This window comes from Sarcophilus harrisii, chromosome 1, assembly GCF_902635505.1.
Source record: "Sarcophilus harrisii chromosome 1, mSarHar1.11, whole genome shotgun sequence".
Lineage (NCBI taxonomy): Eukaryota > Metazoa > Chordata > Mammalia > Dasyuromorphia > Dasyuridae > Sarcophilus > Sarcophilus harrisii.
In genome coordinates, this window is record NC_045426.1 from 405,534,474 (window position 1) to 405,550,532 (window position 16,059).

The 16,059-nt window shown below is 33.1% G+C and overlaps 1 protein-coding gene across 1 annotated transcript in view; it reads right to left on the minus strand.

Moving 5' to 3' along the window:
• The window catches only part of MARCHF11 (membrane associated ring-CH-type finger 11), a 146,745-nt gene that overhangs the window by 129,620 nt on the left and 1,066 nt on the right, over nucleotides 1-16,059 (minus strand). Inside the window, exon 2 of the mRNA XM_023495921.2 lies at nucleotides 14,705-14,860. Within this exon, the coding sequence (XP_023351689.2) occupies nucleotides 14,705-14,860 (156 nt within the window). The remainder of the gene's footprint in view (nucleotides 1-14,704; nucleotides 14,861-16,059) is intronic.

Below are 16,059 nucleotides of genomic sequence, written 5' to 3' on the forward strand. Positions count from 1 at the left end.
CAAACTCTTCTCTAGGATAAAAATCCCAAATTCCTAAAGTTGATCCTCATAAAAATGACTCAATGCCTTTCCCAGACTGGTCGCTATTCTCTGGAAGCTTTCTAAGTTTATCAAAGGGACTGTCATTACTCCACCTAAATTCCTTGAAGCTATGCCTCTCAATATATCATAAAAGCACATTTCTCTTTTAGTGTCTTATACAATAATGTCTCACATTGAGCATGAGGCCCCCCCCAAAAAAAAATATCCATGTTTTTAGACAGACTAACCATATCTTATTGATTTTTCTTGTACTTTTAATTTTTTGAACCCAAACGTGACTTTAGATTTATGTATGACTTAACTGAATTTTTTCTTAATAGATTCAGTCCTTATTGTCTAGCCTAACAATATTTCTTTAGATTCTTAATCTGTCATCTAATGTGTTAACTCTCCTAGCCAGCTTTGTGCTGTCTGCAAGTTTAATGGACCTACGTTGGTCCTTAGGGGTATTCCTAACATATGGTCAATGAACACTAATAAATGAATTCTCACTTGAAGCTGGCATAGACCAATTAGTACACTACTGCAATGGTTTGAGTGAGAAGTGCTAAGGGCCTAAAATAAAGTGTTGACTGCATGATCAGAGAAGGGGATGATTCATAAGATCCCTTCCAACTCTGAATCTATACCCCTATGATCAGTAAAAATAAAAAAGGAAGCCAAAGGACCTACAAGTACAAACATATTCACAAATGCTCAATTTGTAACGACACAAATTTGGAAAGAATATACACAAGATTGAGAGAGTAATAAAGTAAATTATATTATTGGGACAAAATGGTACCCTAAAAATAAAAATTTCAAAGCACAAAAGGATATATATAGACCTACATAAACTGATATAGACAAAAATAATGAAATCAAAAGTAGATATATTTTGAGAACAATCCATAGGAATGATAAAAAGAAAACAGAAAGTATGAACTCACATGAAAATTAGATTTATTACAAGAGGAATGAACAGGATAAAAGAATTCACAGTACTTACAGAAGTTTATATTTTTATAATTGCAGGACAAAAAGAAGAGAGGTTATCAGGAAGGGGCAGGATGTGAGAAGGGGAAGAAGGAACAGCAAAGTGATGGCAAAAAACTGCTAACCTCTAAAAAGAGAAGGGTTCATATATCTGCAAAAGACCCCCATCGCACAAGTATTATCCCAGCCTAGAACAGATTGACTGATTCCTGTCTTGTCTTTCAAGGACCCATAGGTACCATGATGGGGTACAACTAATTAATGCCAGCTCAGAGACCTTTGTCTTTGGCACATTCAGGGCCTCCTGCATGCTCTCAGTGTAGTATGTCTGGAAAATATGGCAACTCAAAAAGACAAATTCAGGGGACCCCTTAACAGTAGAGGAAGGGAAACAACAGAAGAGGGAATTCAAACAGACCAGAAAGAAGAGATGAGCCCCCAGAAGGAAGAATTCATTGTAATTCATTTGTTAAATGCTAGAGTTTTCAAGGAAGATTGTACCCTTCATAGCTTCTGTTTATTAATTCTTGTTAATAATTAAATTTATAATTTAAAAAGTATTTCAAGCATTTGAAAGGCTGAGATGTAAAAGAATAAGAATAATATTTAGACACTTTAAGGTTTGCAAAACATTTTACAAATATCTCACTTGATACAACAATCCTGCTAAGTGCTATCATCATCCCCTTTTACAATTAAGAAAAATTAGGTAGACATGGCCAGGGTTATACAACTAGTAAGCATCTAAAGTTGGATTTCAACTTGAGTCTTCCTGACTCCACTATCCCTGCTGCCACCTCATTGCCAACTATGTATCATCATATTGACCATAAGGGGCCTAAGTAGAAACTACATAGAGTTGCAAAAACTTCAGGATCAATGGGAAAAACAAAAACTTTATAATAGAGTCAACAAAAAGTGGAATGTATCTGCTTGTGAGATGCTAGTAGGCTTTCTTGGGGAGCTGCTGGAAAGGGGATGATTTTTGTCCAGTTATGTGTCTACTAGATGGTCAATGAGAACCCTTCCAACTCAGCAATTCTGTGAAGCTAGAGATTTGTTTGTGGTAGAGACGATTGTCTTAATGTAGGGAGGTAGAGAAATGTGATTTTTTTATGTGTGAAGCCTAAACCTTTTTTGATCCTGATCTTTTTTGATCTTGAAGAATGAAACATACCAGTATTTATGTAAACCTTGGGAAAGCACAGCATAGGAAACTACTTTATATTCCAATGAGAGAAAGGAATGAAAGAATTTTCCAGGAACATCTTGAATCTTCTTTTTACCAGAAAATAAATTCAGATTCTTAACATTTAAAGTACAATGTATACTTCTAAAACTTTTTGGTAAGAGCTATTCTATAAACTGACCCTGGGCATTCTAGATGAATTCCTCAAAACATTCCTTTGTCCTTTTGATAACACTGTGAATCTATAGGTATGAGAGAAGTAAGAGGGATGATGACCTCTAGCACAAATGCAAGGCTAAAAATAGTAAAGGCATGACTAGCTGGTAGTAGGAGTAAGTCAGACATTTCTAGAAAAATAACAGGCCCAGGATAGGCTTTCATTGTGTACACAGTAAATTCTTAATTTTTTATGGAAGATTACTATCATAAGATTGAGAATAAAGTACAAAAGTACTCAGGGAAAAAACAAGATTTCTTCCAGACAATGTGAATTTTTACCATAGCAAGAAATTGTGGCCAAGTTTCCTTAGCAAAAAAATGAAATATAGGTTTGAGATAATTACTTATAAATATGAACAAAAAAAGGCAGGCTGTGACTATATTTTTCATATCAGATATAGGAAAATGCTTCCAAATTCTCTAACTTCACTTTACCTTATGTAGAAATATTTCCAGGCCTTTGTCACATTTTTCTTCAAAACTGCCTCTAGAATTCTAATGTGAAAATTATACTCTTGTTGAAGCTTCATTTCACTAAAACACTTAGGACAGCTTTTGTTTGATGAGTTTGGCTCACAGAAAAGTCTTTGTTCAATACTCAAGGACATAAAATGTATAACCCACAAGACAGTGGCTGGGGGAGGCAGTGTGTCCTTTGGCTTTTGCATCCATTTAGCACTAATTGTGAATGATCTTCTCCAAAGTCAATCAAGTTCCAGGTCCTTCCTCTCATTTTGCTCTAAGAGACACCTCATGCTGCACTCAGAATATCCAAAAATAGAATGAATAATGTATGTTGCTCTGATCCTTTAGCAAAACATCACTCAGCTCATGGGGAAGCCACATACCAGAGCAAAATGCACAAGAGGAAATATCCCATTCTCATGATTCATTTTACTATTTTGTAGTAGTTTCTTCTTCAGTGAAAAGTGGTCCAAAATATCACCTAATTTCTGTGCATACTGCTTATCAGAAAAAAAAAAGTAAAAGAAAAAAATTCACCTTGTTTTCATTCAGGTGGCACATTTCACACCTAGAATTATATTTTGCAGACATTCTTAACAGCTCAGATATGCCTATGATAATACAGTAAAATTTCTAACAAATTATTCAAACTCCCTGAACAAATGCTAGATGAAATCCTTCAACTAGTGACAACCTCAGGAAAGCAAATATGACACACATGGGTAATTCAGCATTCATTGATTCTTATTTCATGACATTTTCCCTTTTGAAAAGAGCAGAAATACCACCCTAGAACCTTTTTTTAAAATTCTGTAAGTTTTTCTTTTACAGATCACTCTATTAAACCAAAGTTTTCTTTTCCATGGTCCTCAGAACTGAGTGTAAATGGCATTAAAATGAGATCTTATTTCTGCAGAAGTCATTTATTCTTGTCATCAATCTGGCAGGAATAATCAAACAAACTTTGATGACATCAGAAAATAAGTTCACACCACCCAGTTTCCCATAACAAAAGACAAAGTGAAGCTGGCTGTCTAAAAAGGGAATGCCAACATGAACTATGACCTACAATAATTGTGTTTTCAGTGATGGCACTGATATGATAACTCCCAGGTCTCTGGACAAGTTTCATTTCTCCTGAAACAATTTTTCTTAGTATAATGGAAAGCATACTAGATTTAGTGTAGAGCCACCTTCAAATCCTGGGTCTTTCTCTCACTACTTGTGTAATTGCTGAAAAGTCATTTAAGTTTTCTAAGACTATTTCCTTATCAATGAGAGAATAAAAATATTTCAACTACTCATCTAACAGAGTTGTAATGTGGAAATCACTTCATAAAATGCAAAGTTTCAAAAGTGAGAGTAATTATTAATAAAACCCACGAGCAATTTAAGAATAATAAATGGAATTTAACTGCTTTAAAGTTTTTAAGATGTTTTGCATATATTGTAATTTGAACCTCACAAAACATTACAAGATAGGTGCTATAATTATTCCATTTTAGAAATGAAGATATTAAATGACTTGCCCAAAGTCCCAAAATCAATAGTGTCTGAAGCAGAATTTGAACATGGGTGTTCCTGACTCATGTCTAGAATTCTAGTCACTATGCCTCCTAAAATAATCCAATCTCACAATCTCAAAATATAATTTCATTCTGGGGTTTAACAAAAATTATTCCTAGGGAAATCTGAGAAGCTAAACTTTGAATATTTTAAAACTGAAGATTTAAAGAAAGTCAGGATCTCAAAATATTTGAAGGGCTATCATGGAGAAAAGGTAATTGATTCCATGTGGTCAAGAGGTCCAACTGTGAATTGATAAATGGAAGCCAAGAAAAATTACCTATAGAGAAAAATTTCTTACCAATTAGATTTGTCTAAAGAATTGATGTGTGTTCTCAGAACCTGTAGGCTACATGATCATCTGTTGGCAATACAGGAGAGAAAATTCATGCTTTAGGGAAGAACCTCTGAAATCTATCTCAGTGGTCTTCTAAGATTTGTGCGTAGCAGCACACCACAGAACACTAATTGCAATAATGAGAAATTTGCCCCATTATTCCTTAGGACTCATTCTGAGATGTGACTATTTCCAAATCTCCCTTCTAACTTGATAAGATCTGTTTCCAGAGCCTTTAGAGTAAAATTGAAAGTAGACCTGGAACAGCTTTATTGAAGAAATAGTATCACAATAAAGGTACTAAGGTACAAACCATTGGAAATAGAAGTGACTTTTTAAACAAAGTCATTTAACTCAACCTTATCCTTCCTTATCTGTGACATAGGAGGTTGAAATACCTAGCTCCCAAACTCTAATCATTATACAATAAAATTAATTGGTCCTATGCCAATACTTTTTTATGATATGTTATTGACCCAGGATCATCAAAGGAGACAGCAGAGTGCAAGTTCTGGCAGATCCAAGCTAACAGCAGAAAAGACTTAAAATATAGTCCTAGCAACAGAATGTAAAACTTCCAAGGAAGTTGGCCTGGCTAAGTAAGTAATCAGTTGGCTGCTGGGTAAATTATTTCACAGCCATAGCAACTGTCTAAGACCATCTACTGAGATTTAGTCATGGTGAGACCCGTATTAAACAGCAATCTATCCAACAATAAACGCTAAGCTCCTACTATGTGCCAGACACTGTGTCAAGCCAAGTACTAGAGACACAAAAAAGATGCAAAAGAGTATACTTTCAAGGAGCTTGAAAATTTAATGGGAGGACAAGATAAAAATAAATATATTAAATATATACAAAGCAAGCTAAATTTTTGAATAAATAGAGACAAAGTAGTGAAATTAAGAGGAGTTAGGATAGAGATTTAGTTGGAATTTGAAGGAATCCAGGAAGATCAGTAGTTGGGAATAGAGGAGAAAAAACAGTCTGGGAATGGGAAATAGACAGAAAATGCCCAGAGCTAAGAAAAGGAATACCCAGGAGGCCAGTGATATTAGATCAAGTGTCACATGGCAGGAAGAAAGGTGTTTTAGACTCAAAAGACCACTAGGTTATGAAAGGCTTTGAAAGGCCAAACAGAACATTTTTTATTTGATCCTGATCCTGATCCAGGAAGCCCTGGAGTTTATTTATTGAGGGGCGACATGATCAGATCTGTAATTTAGAAAAGTCATTTTTGTGGCTTATCAGAGGACAGATGGGAGGAGAGACTTGGGGGAGGAAGATCCACCAGCAGGCTATTGCAATAGTCTAGGTGGGAGGTGATAAAAGCCTGCACTATGGAGGTGGCAAATATCAGAGGAGAAAAGAATATATAATCAAGAGATGCTGCAAGACCTTGGGAAGAGATAGGATATGGAGGGTGAAAGATAGTGAGGAATCCAGAATGACTATTAAGTTTCAAGCTAGAGGAACTAGGAGGAAGTGATGCCCTCTATAGAAATAAGGAAAGCAGAAATGACAAAGGATTTAGGGAGAGAGATAACAAATTATGTTTTGTACATTGTGACTTTAAGATGTCTACTGGAGATCCATTTCAAGATGTCTAAAAGGCAATGGGAAATTTAAGCTTGGAGGCTAGCAGAGAGTACAGAGTAGACATGCTAATAAAATCACAAAGCCTTAAAATATTGAAGCACTTCAATGTATCATTTCATATATGTATCAAATAATAAGTATAAAATACAAAAATAGGATATTTCTTTTATCTTTCACTGATGTCTAAATTAGCAGAAGACTGAGAAAAACTGAAATTCAAGAAAACATTATTTAGTAATGGCTGAAGATGTTCCATCTGCTACAGCTTTTTCAAGCAGCAAAAAAAATTTACTTTTCTAATAGTTTCTAGCTATGATTACCAGTTCTTAGTAGAGACTCAGTCCTCTACAAAAGGTGAGGGCAAAGATTCAAATGAAAAAGATGATCTAAAAATGTTCAGTGGGCCAAAATAGGATATGGACCTGAGCTGAGAAAATATGAAGAAAGATGTGTTTAAGTTTAAGAGGAAGCTGTGGGCCATTCTGAAAAACTAGCATCTCTAACTGTTTTCAGGAAAGAGACAGATTTAGGGAAAATATTACCATAATGTAGTATAGTACTACAGGAATTCACTTACATTATTATTACTATCTGGCAATCATATAGAATATAGAAAGGCATCAGGCCACTACATAAAAGACAAGTATACAAAATAAGATGGTCCAATAATTGTGCAAAGAGAAATTTACTTATTTTATATAGTAAAACATCTAGCAACTGAAATGTAGATTAATGGATTTTGAGAGTTAGCCAGTAAATGAACAAAAATAATTTTTAAACAGTAAATTGCTTTATCATGTAGATTTCACTTGTTTTCATTTATTTTAATTTTCTATGGAAATTTTTTATTAAATCCATTTCAGTACAATGTCTAACATTTTTCTTTAGTAATATAATCTTGGCAATGAGAAACTTTACTAGCCCCTATAACTATTAAAATTTTTCTGGGAACTTAAGTTAAATCAACCATCATTTTTATAAAAATAATCAAATTATCAGATCAGTTTAGTAAGGTTTAATATGGCTCCATAGATTCCAATTTTGAGAAAAGTACAAAATGCAAATAGTCAAAGATCATAAAACACTCAATACTTTGATGCTTTGTTTATAAATAATAATCAAAATTTTAATTATTTTCTTTTGATTCTAAGCCTAGCAGCTACTGCAGTATCACAAAAAGACATTGGGAGAGGGGAGGAATAAAACAATATTTCCACCAGAGTATCATTTAGTAGTTTGAAAAAGTTAATGAAATTTCTAGAAGTGCTTTATAAATAAGGATCTATAGTTAACCTAGGCACTATATATTCCAGGATTGTATAAACAGATATCATTATGTTAATTTTAATTAAAATTATATATAAATATTAAAAAATAACACATTCTACACTTAAGGGGCAGCTAAGTGGCACAGTGATACAACTGCAGGCCTGGAGTCAGGAAGATCTCAGTTCAGTCCAACCTCAGATACTTACTAGCTGTGTGACCTTAAGACAAGTCACTTAACCTATTTGCCTCAGTTTCCTCTGTAGAAAAAAGAACAAACCAATCCAGTATCTCTGCCAAGAAAACCTTAAATGGAATCATGAAGAGTCATGATGATTGAAACTAATGAACAACAATAATAAACAAAAAAAGTGTAATATTCACTAAAATGAGATATATCATCATAGTTATGTTGGTATATCTTCAAAAAGGAAAGGATTAGAGCCACAGAACATATTAGCCTTTAAAAAAAAGAGCAGGGTAGATGGGAAATCTCTGATTTGTAATCTATCCAAAGGCCTATATTATGTAACCAACAATCTAACTATAATCCATGCATTTATGATCAGGTCATCATTGTTAATGGTGTTTGGAGATTATACTTTCAAAACTTAGGAACATCCTTACTTTACAGAGATAGGTGGAGTCAAATGAAAGGCATCATGGAATAATGGAAAGGAAGTAAGAGCTGGTGTATCCAGGTTTTAGCTTCACTGCTTAACAACTCTGTGACTTTGGATAAATCACTGACCATTGAAGTCATAGTTTATTCATGTATAAAATGAGGATAAAAGAAGCATAATCTCAGAAGTGAAAATCTCAGAGTTGAGTCTCAGAATCCAGTTAGTCTAACCCATATTGAAATAGGATTCTTTCTACAGAATTCCTGACAAATAATTCTCTGGTTACAGTGATTTTTAAAAATTCCCTGTTTCCTCAAGCAGTTTATTGTGCTTTGGGATAACATTGTTTTGTTTTGTTTTGTTTATACCAAGTCAAAGTCTAGTTTCTGTAATTTCTATGAATGCTCATTGCTCTGCCCTCTAGATTCATTCAAACAAACCGAATCAGTTTTACATGAATCTTGAAAGTATGTGAAAATGGTTATCATGTACCTCATGATATTCATATTATCAAGTGTTATGAAGAAGTACACAAAAATACATAAATATTAAGAAAGAAGAAGAAAAAAGAGAAGAAAAGGATCTTTGATCAAAAGTTGAAAATAAAATAAATACAAATATGTTAGAGTAATAGCCTAATAGAAGGTGCAGAAGGTAGAATGGTCTAGAACCCTAATATATAATATTGGGATTATCCACCTATGTCTCAGACAAATTACTCTAAAAATTAAATGTATATAGAATTGCCCGATTCTTTTGACAACTTAAGTCTAGACATTTATAGTTCACTGAAATTCAATGATATGCAGCAACAAAATTCCATAGAAAACTAGCTTCCAAATATTCTTGGTAAGTAATATTTTATACAATCCAAAATACACTCTACTATACAAAGGGAAAATAAATCTTTTTCTCATTTACAGCAGTTATATTTCAAAGTTCTCACATAAATCTCTTATCCAAAAGAATTCTTCATCTTTATCCATACTAAATTTGGTGTCTCATCTCATAAATTCCCAAAATTTAAATTGAGGTATTAATGATATTTTAAGTATCAATACTATCCCTATTTAAATATCAAATAGAATATAAAGTTAATGAACACGAGTATGCAACATAAACTTCAGTCAATTTATAGGTTTTGTTTACATAAATTAAATTCTATTCTAGTTTTGAATACTTTCAGTATTTTTGAAGCAATCTGAATACTTCCAATAGATATTATTTGACTATTTAATTAATTTGACTAATTAAATAACTATTAAAATTAGTTAATAAATTAACTAATTTAATTAATAAATAATAAATGATCTAATGGTATGTATATTTATTACATGATATCAATTTTTTTAAAAGGCAGTATTCCCCAACATACAGACATGAACACAACACATAAACAGTAAATTACTCAACAAGTAAAAGATCATTTTTCAGAATAAGTGCCACAGAAGGTACACTGGCCTTTACTTACTTACATATGGCTGTTTGTAATTTACGAATTACCAAAGTGAAATAATGAAACAGACTGATTTTTCAACCTCCTTTGCAATTCTAAACATGAAACACCTTCTATTATTTTCTGCATATCCCTTAATTTATAAACACTACAACAAATGAATGTATAAGTTGTTAATCAGACTGAAATAAAATTTATTTCGCTGGAGCCAAGATGACACAGAAAAGGCAGCAACTCACCTGAATTCCCTGCCAAATTCTCTGAACACCTTTAAATAATGCCATAAACTAATTCCTGGAGTAACAGAACTCACAAAAGATTAGGGTGAAATAATTTTGCAGTCAAAGACAACTTAGAAATTAGGTGGGAAAATTCAGTCACGCCAAGATGAGATCAAGGCTCTCATGAGAGCAGGCCATGCCAGCACAGAAGCAGGTCTTAGAAGTCACTAAATCATTAACAGTGTCTGCTTCCTGAACTCTCAGCCACGCATGGGAAGGGGGTCAAAAAACTGATCAAAGAGATTACAAGAGTCTCTTTGCTAGCAGTGGGGACAGAACTCTTACTTTGTCCATACTCAGATGTGGATCACAGCCCTGGATGGCAGTCTCAGGGCAAGAAGTAGCACTAGTACACCAGAACTTGTAGTTGCAGTAGAGGGAAGGCCCTTGTCACAGTTCAAAGACAAAAAAAGAGTGCTTGTGATCACTCACAGACAAAAGCACAGTCAGGAGAATGGTAAACATATCTCTTTTCAGATCATATCATCTTGAAAGATCTGAAAAACTTAAAAGGTCCCTAGAAATAGCTCTGAAAATAATTGCACAAACCCCATGAAACCTAGGACAATGCGCTCTCCACCCTGAAAGCTGATAAAAAATGAGCAACACATAAAAATTAATCTGATCATAGAAAGTTACTATGGTGACAAGAAAGATCACTCGGAGGAAAACAAAGTTAAAGCACATGCATCCAAAGCCTCCAAGAAAAATATGAATTGATCTCAGACTATGAAAGAACTCCAAAGGGATTTTGAAAATCAAATAAGAGAGAGAGAGAGGAAAAAGTGAGGAATGAGTGTGATAAAAGAAAATCATGGAAAAAAAGAGTCAACGCCTTGCTAAAGGAGACACACAAAAAATCCTGAAGAAAATAACAGCCTTAAAAAACAAGACTAGGTCAAATGGTAAAAGAAATACAAAAAGCCAGTGATGAGAACAATCTTGAAAAGCAGAGCTGGCCAAATGGGGAAAAAGTATGTACAAAAGTTCACTGAAGAGAACTCCTTTAAAAATAGAATGAGTCCAATGGGAAAGGTCAATAGAAAAGCTCACTAAAGAAAATAATTCCTTAAAAATTAGAATATATCAAATAGAAGCTATGAGTAATCAAGAAACAATCAAAACAAAACTAAAAGAATGAAAAAATATAAGAAAATGTGAAATAGCTCATTAGAAAAATCCAGAATGAATAATTTTAAAATTATTGCACTACCTGAAATTCATGATAAAAAAAAAAAGCCTAGACATCATCTTTCAAGAAATTATCAAAAATGACCAGCAGGATGATTTCAGAAAGGCCTGGAGAGACTTACACGAACTGATGCTGAGTGAAACGAGCAGGGCCAGGAGATCATTATATACTTCAACAACAATACTATATGATGACCAGAATTTCTGATGGATCTGGCCATCCTCAGCAATGAGATGAACCAAATCAGTTCCAATGAAGCAGTAATGAACTGAACCAGCTATGCCCAGCAAAAGAACTCTGGGAGATGACTAAAAACAATTACATTGAATTCTCAATCCCTATATTTTTGCCCACCTGCATTTTTATGCATTTTGCATACAGGCTAATTGTACAATATTTCAGAATCCAATTCATTTTGTACAGCAAAATAACGGTTTGGTCATGTATACTTATTGTGTATCTAATTTATATTTTAATATATTTAACATCTACTGGTCATCCTGCCATCTGGGGGAGGGGGTAGGGGGGAAGGAGGGGAAAAATTGGAACGAGGTTTGGCAATTGTCAACGCTGTAATGTTACCCATATATATAATCTGTAAATAAAAGTCTATTAAAATTTTTAAAAAAGAGAGAATTAATGGAAGAAATTATCAAGGAAAACTATCCTGATATTCTGAAACCCTAGGATAAAATAGAAATTAAAAGAATTCACTGATCACCTCCTAAAAGGAATCCTAAATTAAAACTTTCAGAAATATTATAGCCATATTCTAGAGCTACAAGTCAAGAAGAAAATATTGCAAACAATTGGAAGGAAACAATTCAAATATAATAGAACCACCGTCTGGATAACATAGGATTTAGTATCTTAACTATTCCAGAGGGCAAAAGAGGTGGGATTATAATCAAGAATTACCTACCCAGCAAAATAGTATACTCTTTCAAAAGGAAAAAATGGATATTCAATGAAACTTTCAAGCATTCTTGATTAAAAAGAAAAAAATGAATAGAAAGAAATTTTGATTTTCAAATACAATCAAATATAAAATTTGATTTTCAAATATATAAAAAACGCTAACCATAAAAAGGGCAGCTAAGTGGCGCAATGGATAGAGCACCAGCCCTGAAATCAGGAGGACCTAAGTTCAAATCAGATCTCAGACACTTAACACTTCCTATCTGTGTGACCCTGAACAAGTCACTTAACCCAATTACCTCAGCAAAAAAAAAAAAGGATAGATAGTAAAGGGAAATCATAAAGGATTTAGTAAGATTAAACTGTTTCACATCCCTACATGGGAAGATCATACTTGTAGTTCCTAAGAACTTTCTCATCATTAGGACAGAAAGGAGGAATGTGAGTTTAATGTGAAAGTATGGTATCTAAAAAAAGTAAAAGATTGGGCAAGGAATGCCCTGGTAGAAGGAGAAAGGGGGAAATAGAATGGAATCTCACAAAAAAGAGTGGGGGAAGCTTTTACATGGAGGGGAATAAATAGTGGAGTTTACATACTTTAGGATCTGCATGAATTAATTGTATTTCTTTTCAAGCCTCCAGAATATCAATTAGGAAATATGTTCCACTGTCCTAATGTCACTCCAGTGACCTAAAAAAGTTCATGACCTTTATAAATATGTAATGTATTTCTATGAAGTAATTTTGTCATTAGTACAATCCGAAAATAAATCACTACACTCCAAAATTGCATCCTGTTTTACTAAAAAACAATATGGATGAGTGTATGAATGTGTGTGTATAGGTCACCTGAATATAATTGTTACCTTCTTCTCTTCTGTTAGACTAACCACTCCTTGAAAACAGAGGATGTCTGTGCCTTTCTTTGTAAACCCAGTATTTACCACAATGTCTGGAATATAATAGGTGCTTAATAAATGTTTATTAACTAACTATAATAGTGTATCAAAGGAATATTTTATATACTATAATTGGGTTAATCCTAGGTAGATGTAAGTAAAACTAAAACTAATTAAAATTGTGTATCATTAAATAAAATCCTAACCAAAATAAATCAGGTATTAGCATTAACAAATATTTTCTTCCTATCATCTCTTTAACTCCAAATAGAACCAAATCATAATACAAATTTTAACTTCAAATAGGAAGATATACTGTAAATTGTCCTGAAAATTATAATTTCAGGATTGTCTTTCCATTTTAGCATTTAAGAGTCATTGGTATTTGCCTGGGGACCATCACTGGCCAAGTAAAAATAGGATCTGGGGCCAAATCCAAACAAAAAAATGTTAAAAATTTACTATATATAATACTTTCATTAAATAAAAACTGTAAATCTAATTATCCAATCCATATCCTAATCTTGCAAAATAATTTTATCTCTTTTTTTAAAATGACCTTCAAAGATTCATCCAACTAGCTCAATAAAATACTGATTCTAAAAATATATTTCATTTTGTAGCTCTCATCAGAATGATAGTATCACTTTTTAGTAGAATTTTTCAACTTTAAATATAATGTAAAGGCCCCTAGAAAGCTTGAGAAAATTCCTGTTTTCATCTCTTATTTGTTAATCATACTTAAGTAACCCTTTTTCAGACTTCCCTTCCCATTTTTTCTGTCTCTTCTGTGCTTTAGATTTCAACCTTCTTTTACCTGGTCAATTTTTTTTTTTTAAAACTTTCTCTGTTGTCCACATACACATTTTATTGATTCCACACATATTGGTTAAGAAGTTTGCTGTTATTTATGCCTGTGATTTCACTAGTATAGAACCTTCTTCCTCAGCAGATGATTGTTTTAGAAAGTTATTGGTGTCACTAACTAGTTGTGATTTGCCCATAATTACACAACCAATTTGTGCCATAGGCAGGACCTGAACCTGAGTCTCCCTGATTCCAGAACAATTCTTCTATCCATTGAGTCATGCTGTTTCTCACTGTCTGCATTGTAGTAGAGCAAGAAATGGTGTGACTAACTATATTGAGAAGATAAAGGTCACTTAAACTGATCAAATGAGTTGAAAAAAAATGCTAAAATAGAAATCATAAAAAGGATTAAAGTAAGGCTAAAAAAATCTCAGATTACTTATTTTTTAAATCTATCCCAGTCCTCCACAGAATTACAAATTGATTCCCTCCCCTGACTTGTTTCTCTCCCCAAAACAGAGCATATTCAATGTTAAAATGCTTTTTATCAAAAATTTCATAGATCATATAAATTAATATTACAATTAAAACAATTATTTTAACTGCAAAATTAAGAAATACTTTTCCAGTTTATGTGCTTTAGAAATTGATAGTGGGATATTTTATCAATAAGTAACTAATCAATTTAGAGAATTGGTTAACCAATTGGTTGAAATATCATGTAAGTCATTTAAAACCCAGATGAAATACACTGTGGGAAAACAGTACTAAACAAATTTTAAAATCTGCTATTTCAGAAAATATTCTGAATAAAGTATACTTTTGGCTAATACAACTACTTCTGAAAATAAATAATTTTTTTTTTACCTGGCAAGGTTTTTTCATTTTAATTGCTATTACATGGTATCTATAACAGCAGAGTTCACAGGTCCATGACCCTCTTTCACTGATCCACTTTAATAGGCATAGCTGATGTGTATACCGAACTGACCCATCACATCTGCAAGGATTTAACAGTTCACCCTAAAAATAAAAGAAAGAAATATTAATGTTATGGTGATGTCTATATATTCTATACTTTTCTTTTTTGTTTCAGAAAATCAATATTGGCTCTACCCAACTAAATGAAATTAAAATTTCATGCTCTAATTAGAATAACCATAAAATCTTACCCAAAAATATTCTTCCAAAAATACTGATAACACTTATCACATAGATGTTCCAACAAGATAGAAAATGTCTACAATATAACTTCCAATGCCCTTGGGGGAACAGCAGTACTATTAAATCTCTTTAATAACTTTTAAGTGGATGGTCAAGTGCATTTCCTTTGCAGTTATTCTTAATCATTGCTAAAGAAGAAATGCATGACAACCCAGAGAGTAGCTTACAGTAGCACTATGCTTTTGTTTATTTCTAGACTTAGCATCATAAATATTGACTTAATGCAATATATTATTGAAAGCCTGTGCAATTTCCTTACTTTTTAAAATATCCAAGCTAATGTCATCTCAGACCACTAATTTATATTTTACCTTCCTTTCATTCACTTAGTTATTTCCTAAAATTTAATAGTTTATGTTATATTATTCTATATGTATGTATGTGCTGTTTCAAAATATTAGCAATTTCTGAAGCACACGCATTCAATAAAGATGTCACTCTTATCTTTCTTAAAATATCAAGCATTCTTACTCCACCTCAGGGCCATAATAGCTTTCTCTGTCACTTGCAAAAATCTGAGACCTAAAACTACAATATTAAAAATGATACAATATTTTATGTTTCACTGTTTATGTGTTTTTATGTGTCAGTATCGTGATACTGTATGCCCTCAAGATACTTTTACAATTATATGTAAACCCAGGAACATAGTCATTCACAAAAATCTCTGTGCTTTCTGAAAGCACCTGAGGAATGTGTAACCCCCAAACCTTGCTAGAAAGAGAAAATGCAAAGCAAATGAAATGTCTTCCTTGTGTATGAGGCAGTCTGATAATGTTGTATGTATTTGCCTCCAAAATAAAGAGAAAAGGGGAAAAGGTAGGGAAAAGTTCTAAAAATCAAAAATCCTCGTTCAGAAGTACAAGTAATGAGAATTTTAAGACAGCAGCAGGAAGACTTGTCCATGGTGCTGAACATCTCCTCCCTGCTGACAGTCTTTACTGAGCACCAGGCGAGGGAGTCTCTGGGTTTCTGAGCTTGCAGACACCTGTCTCGGA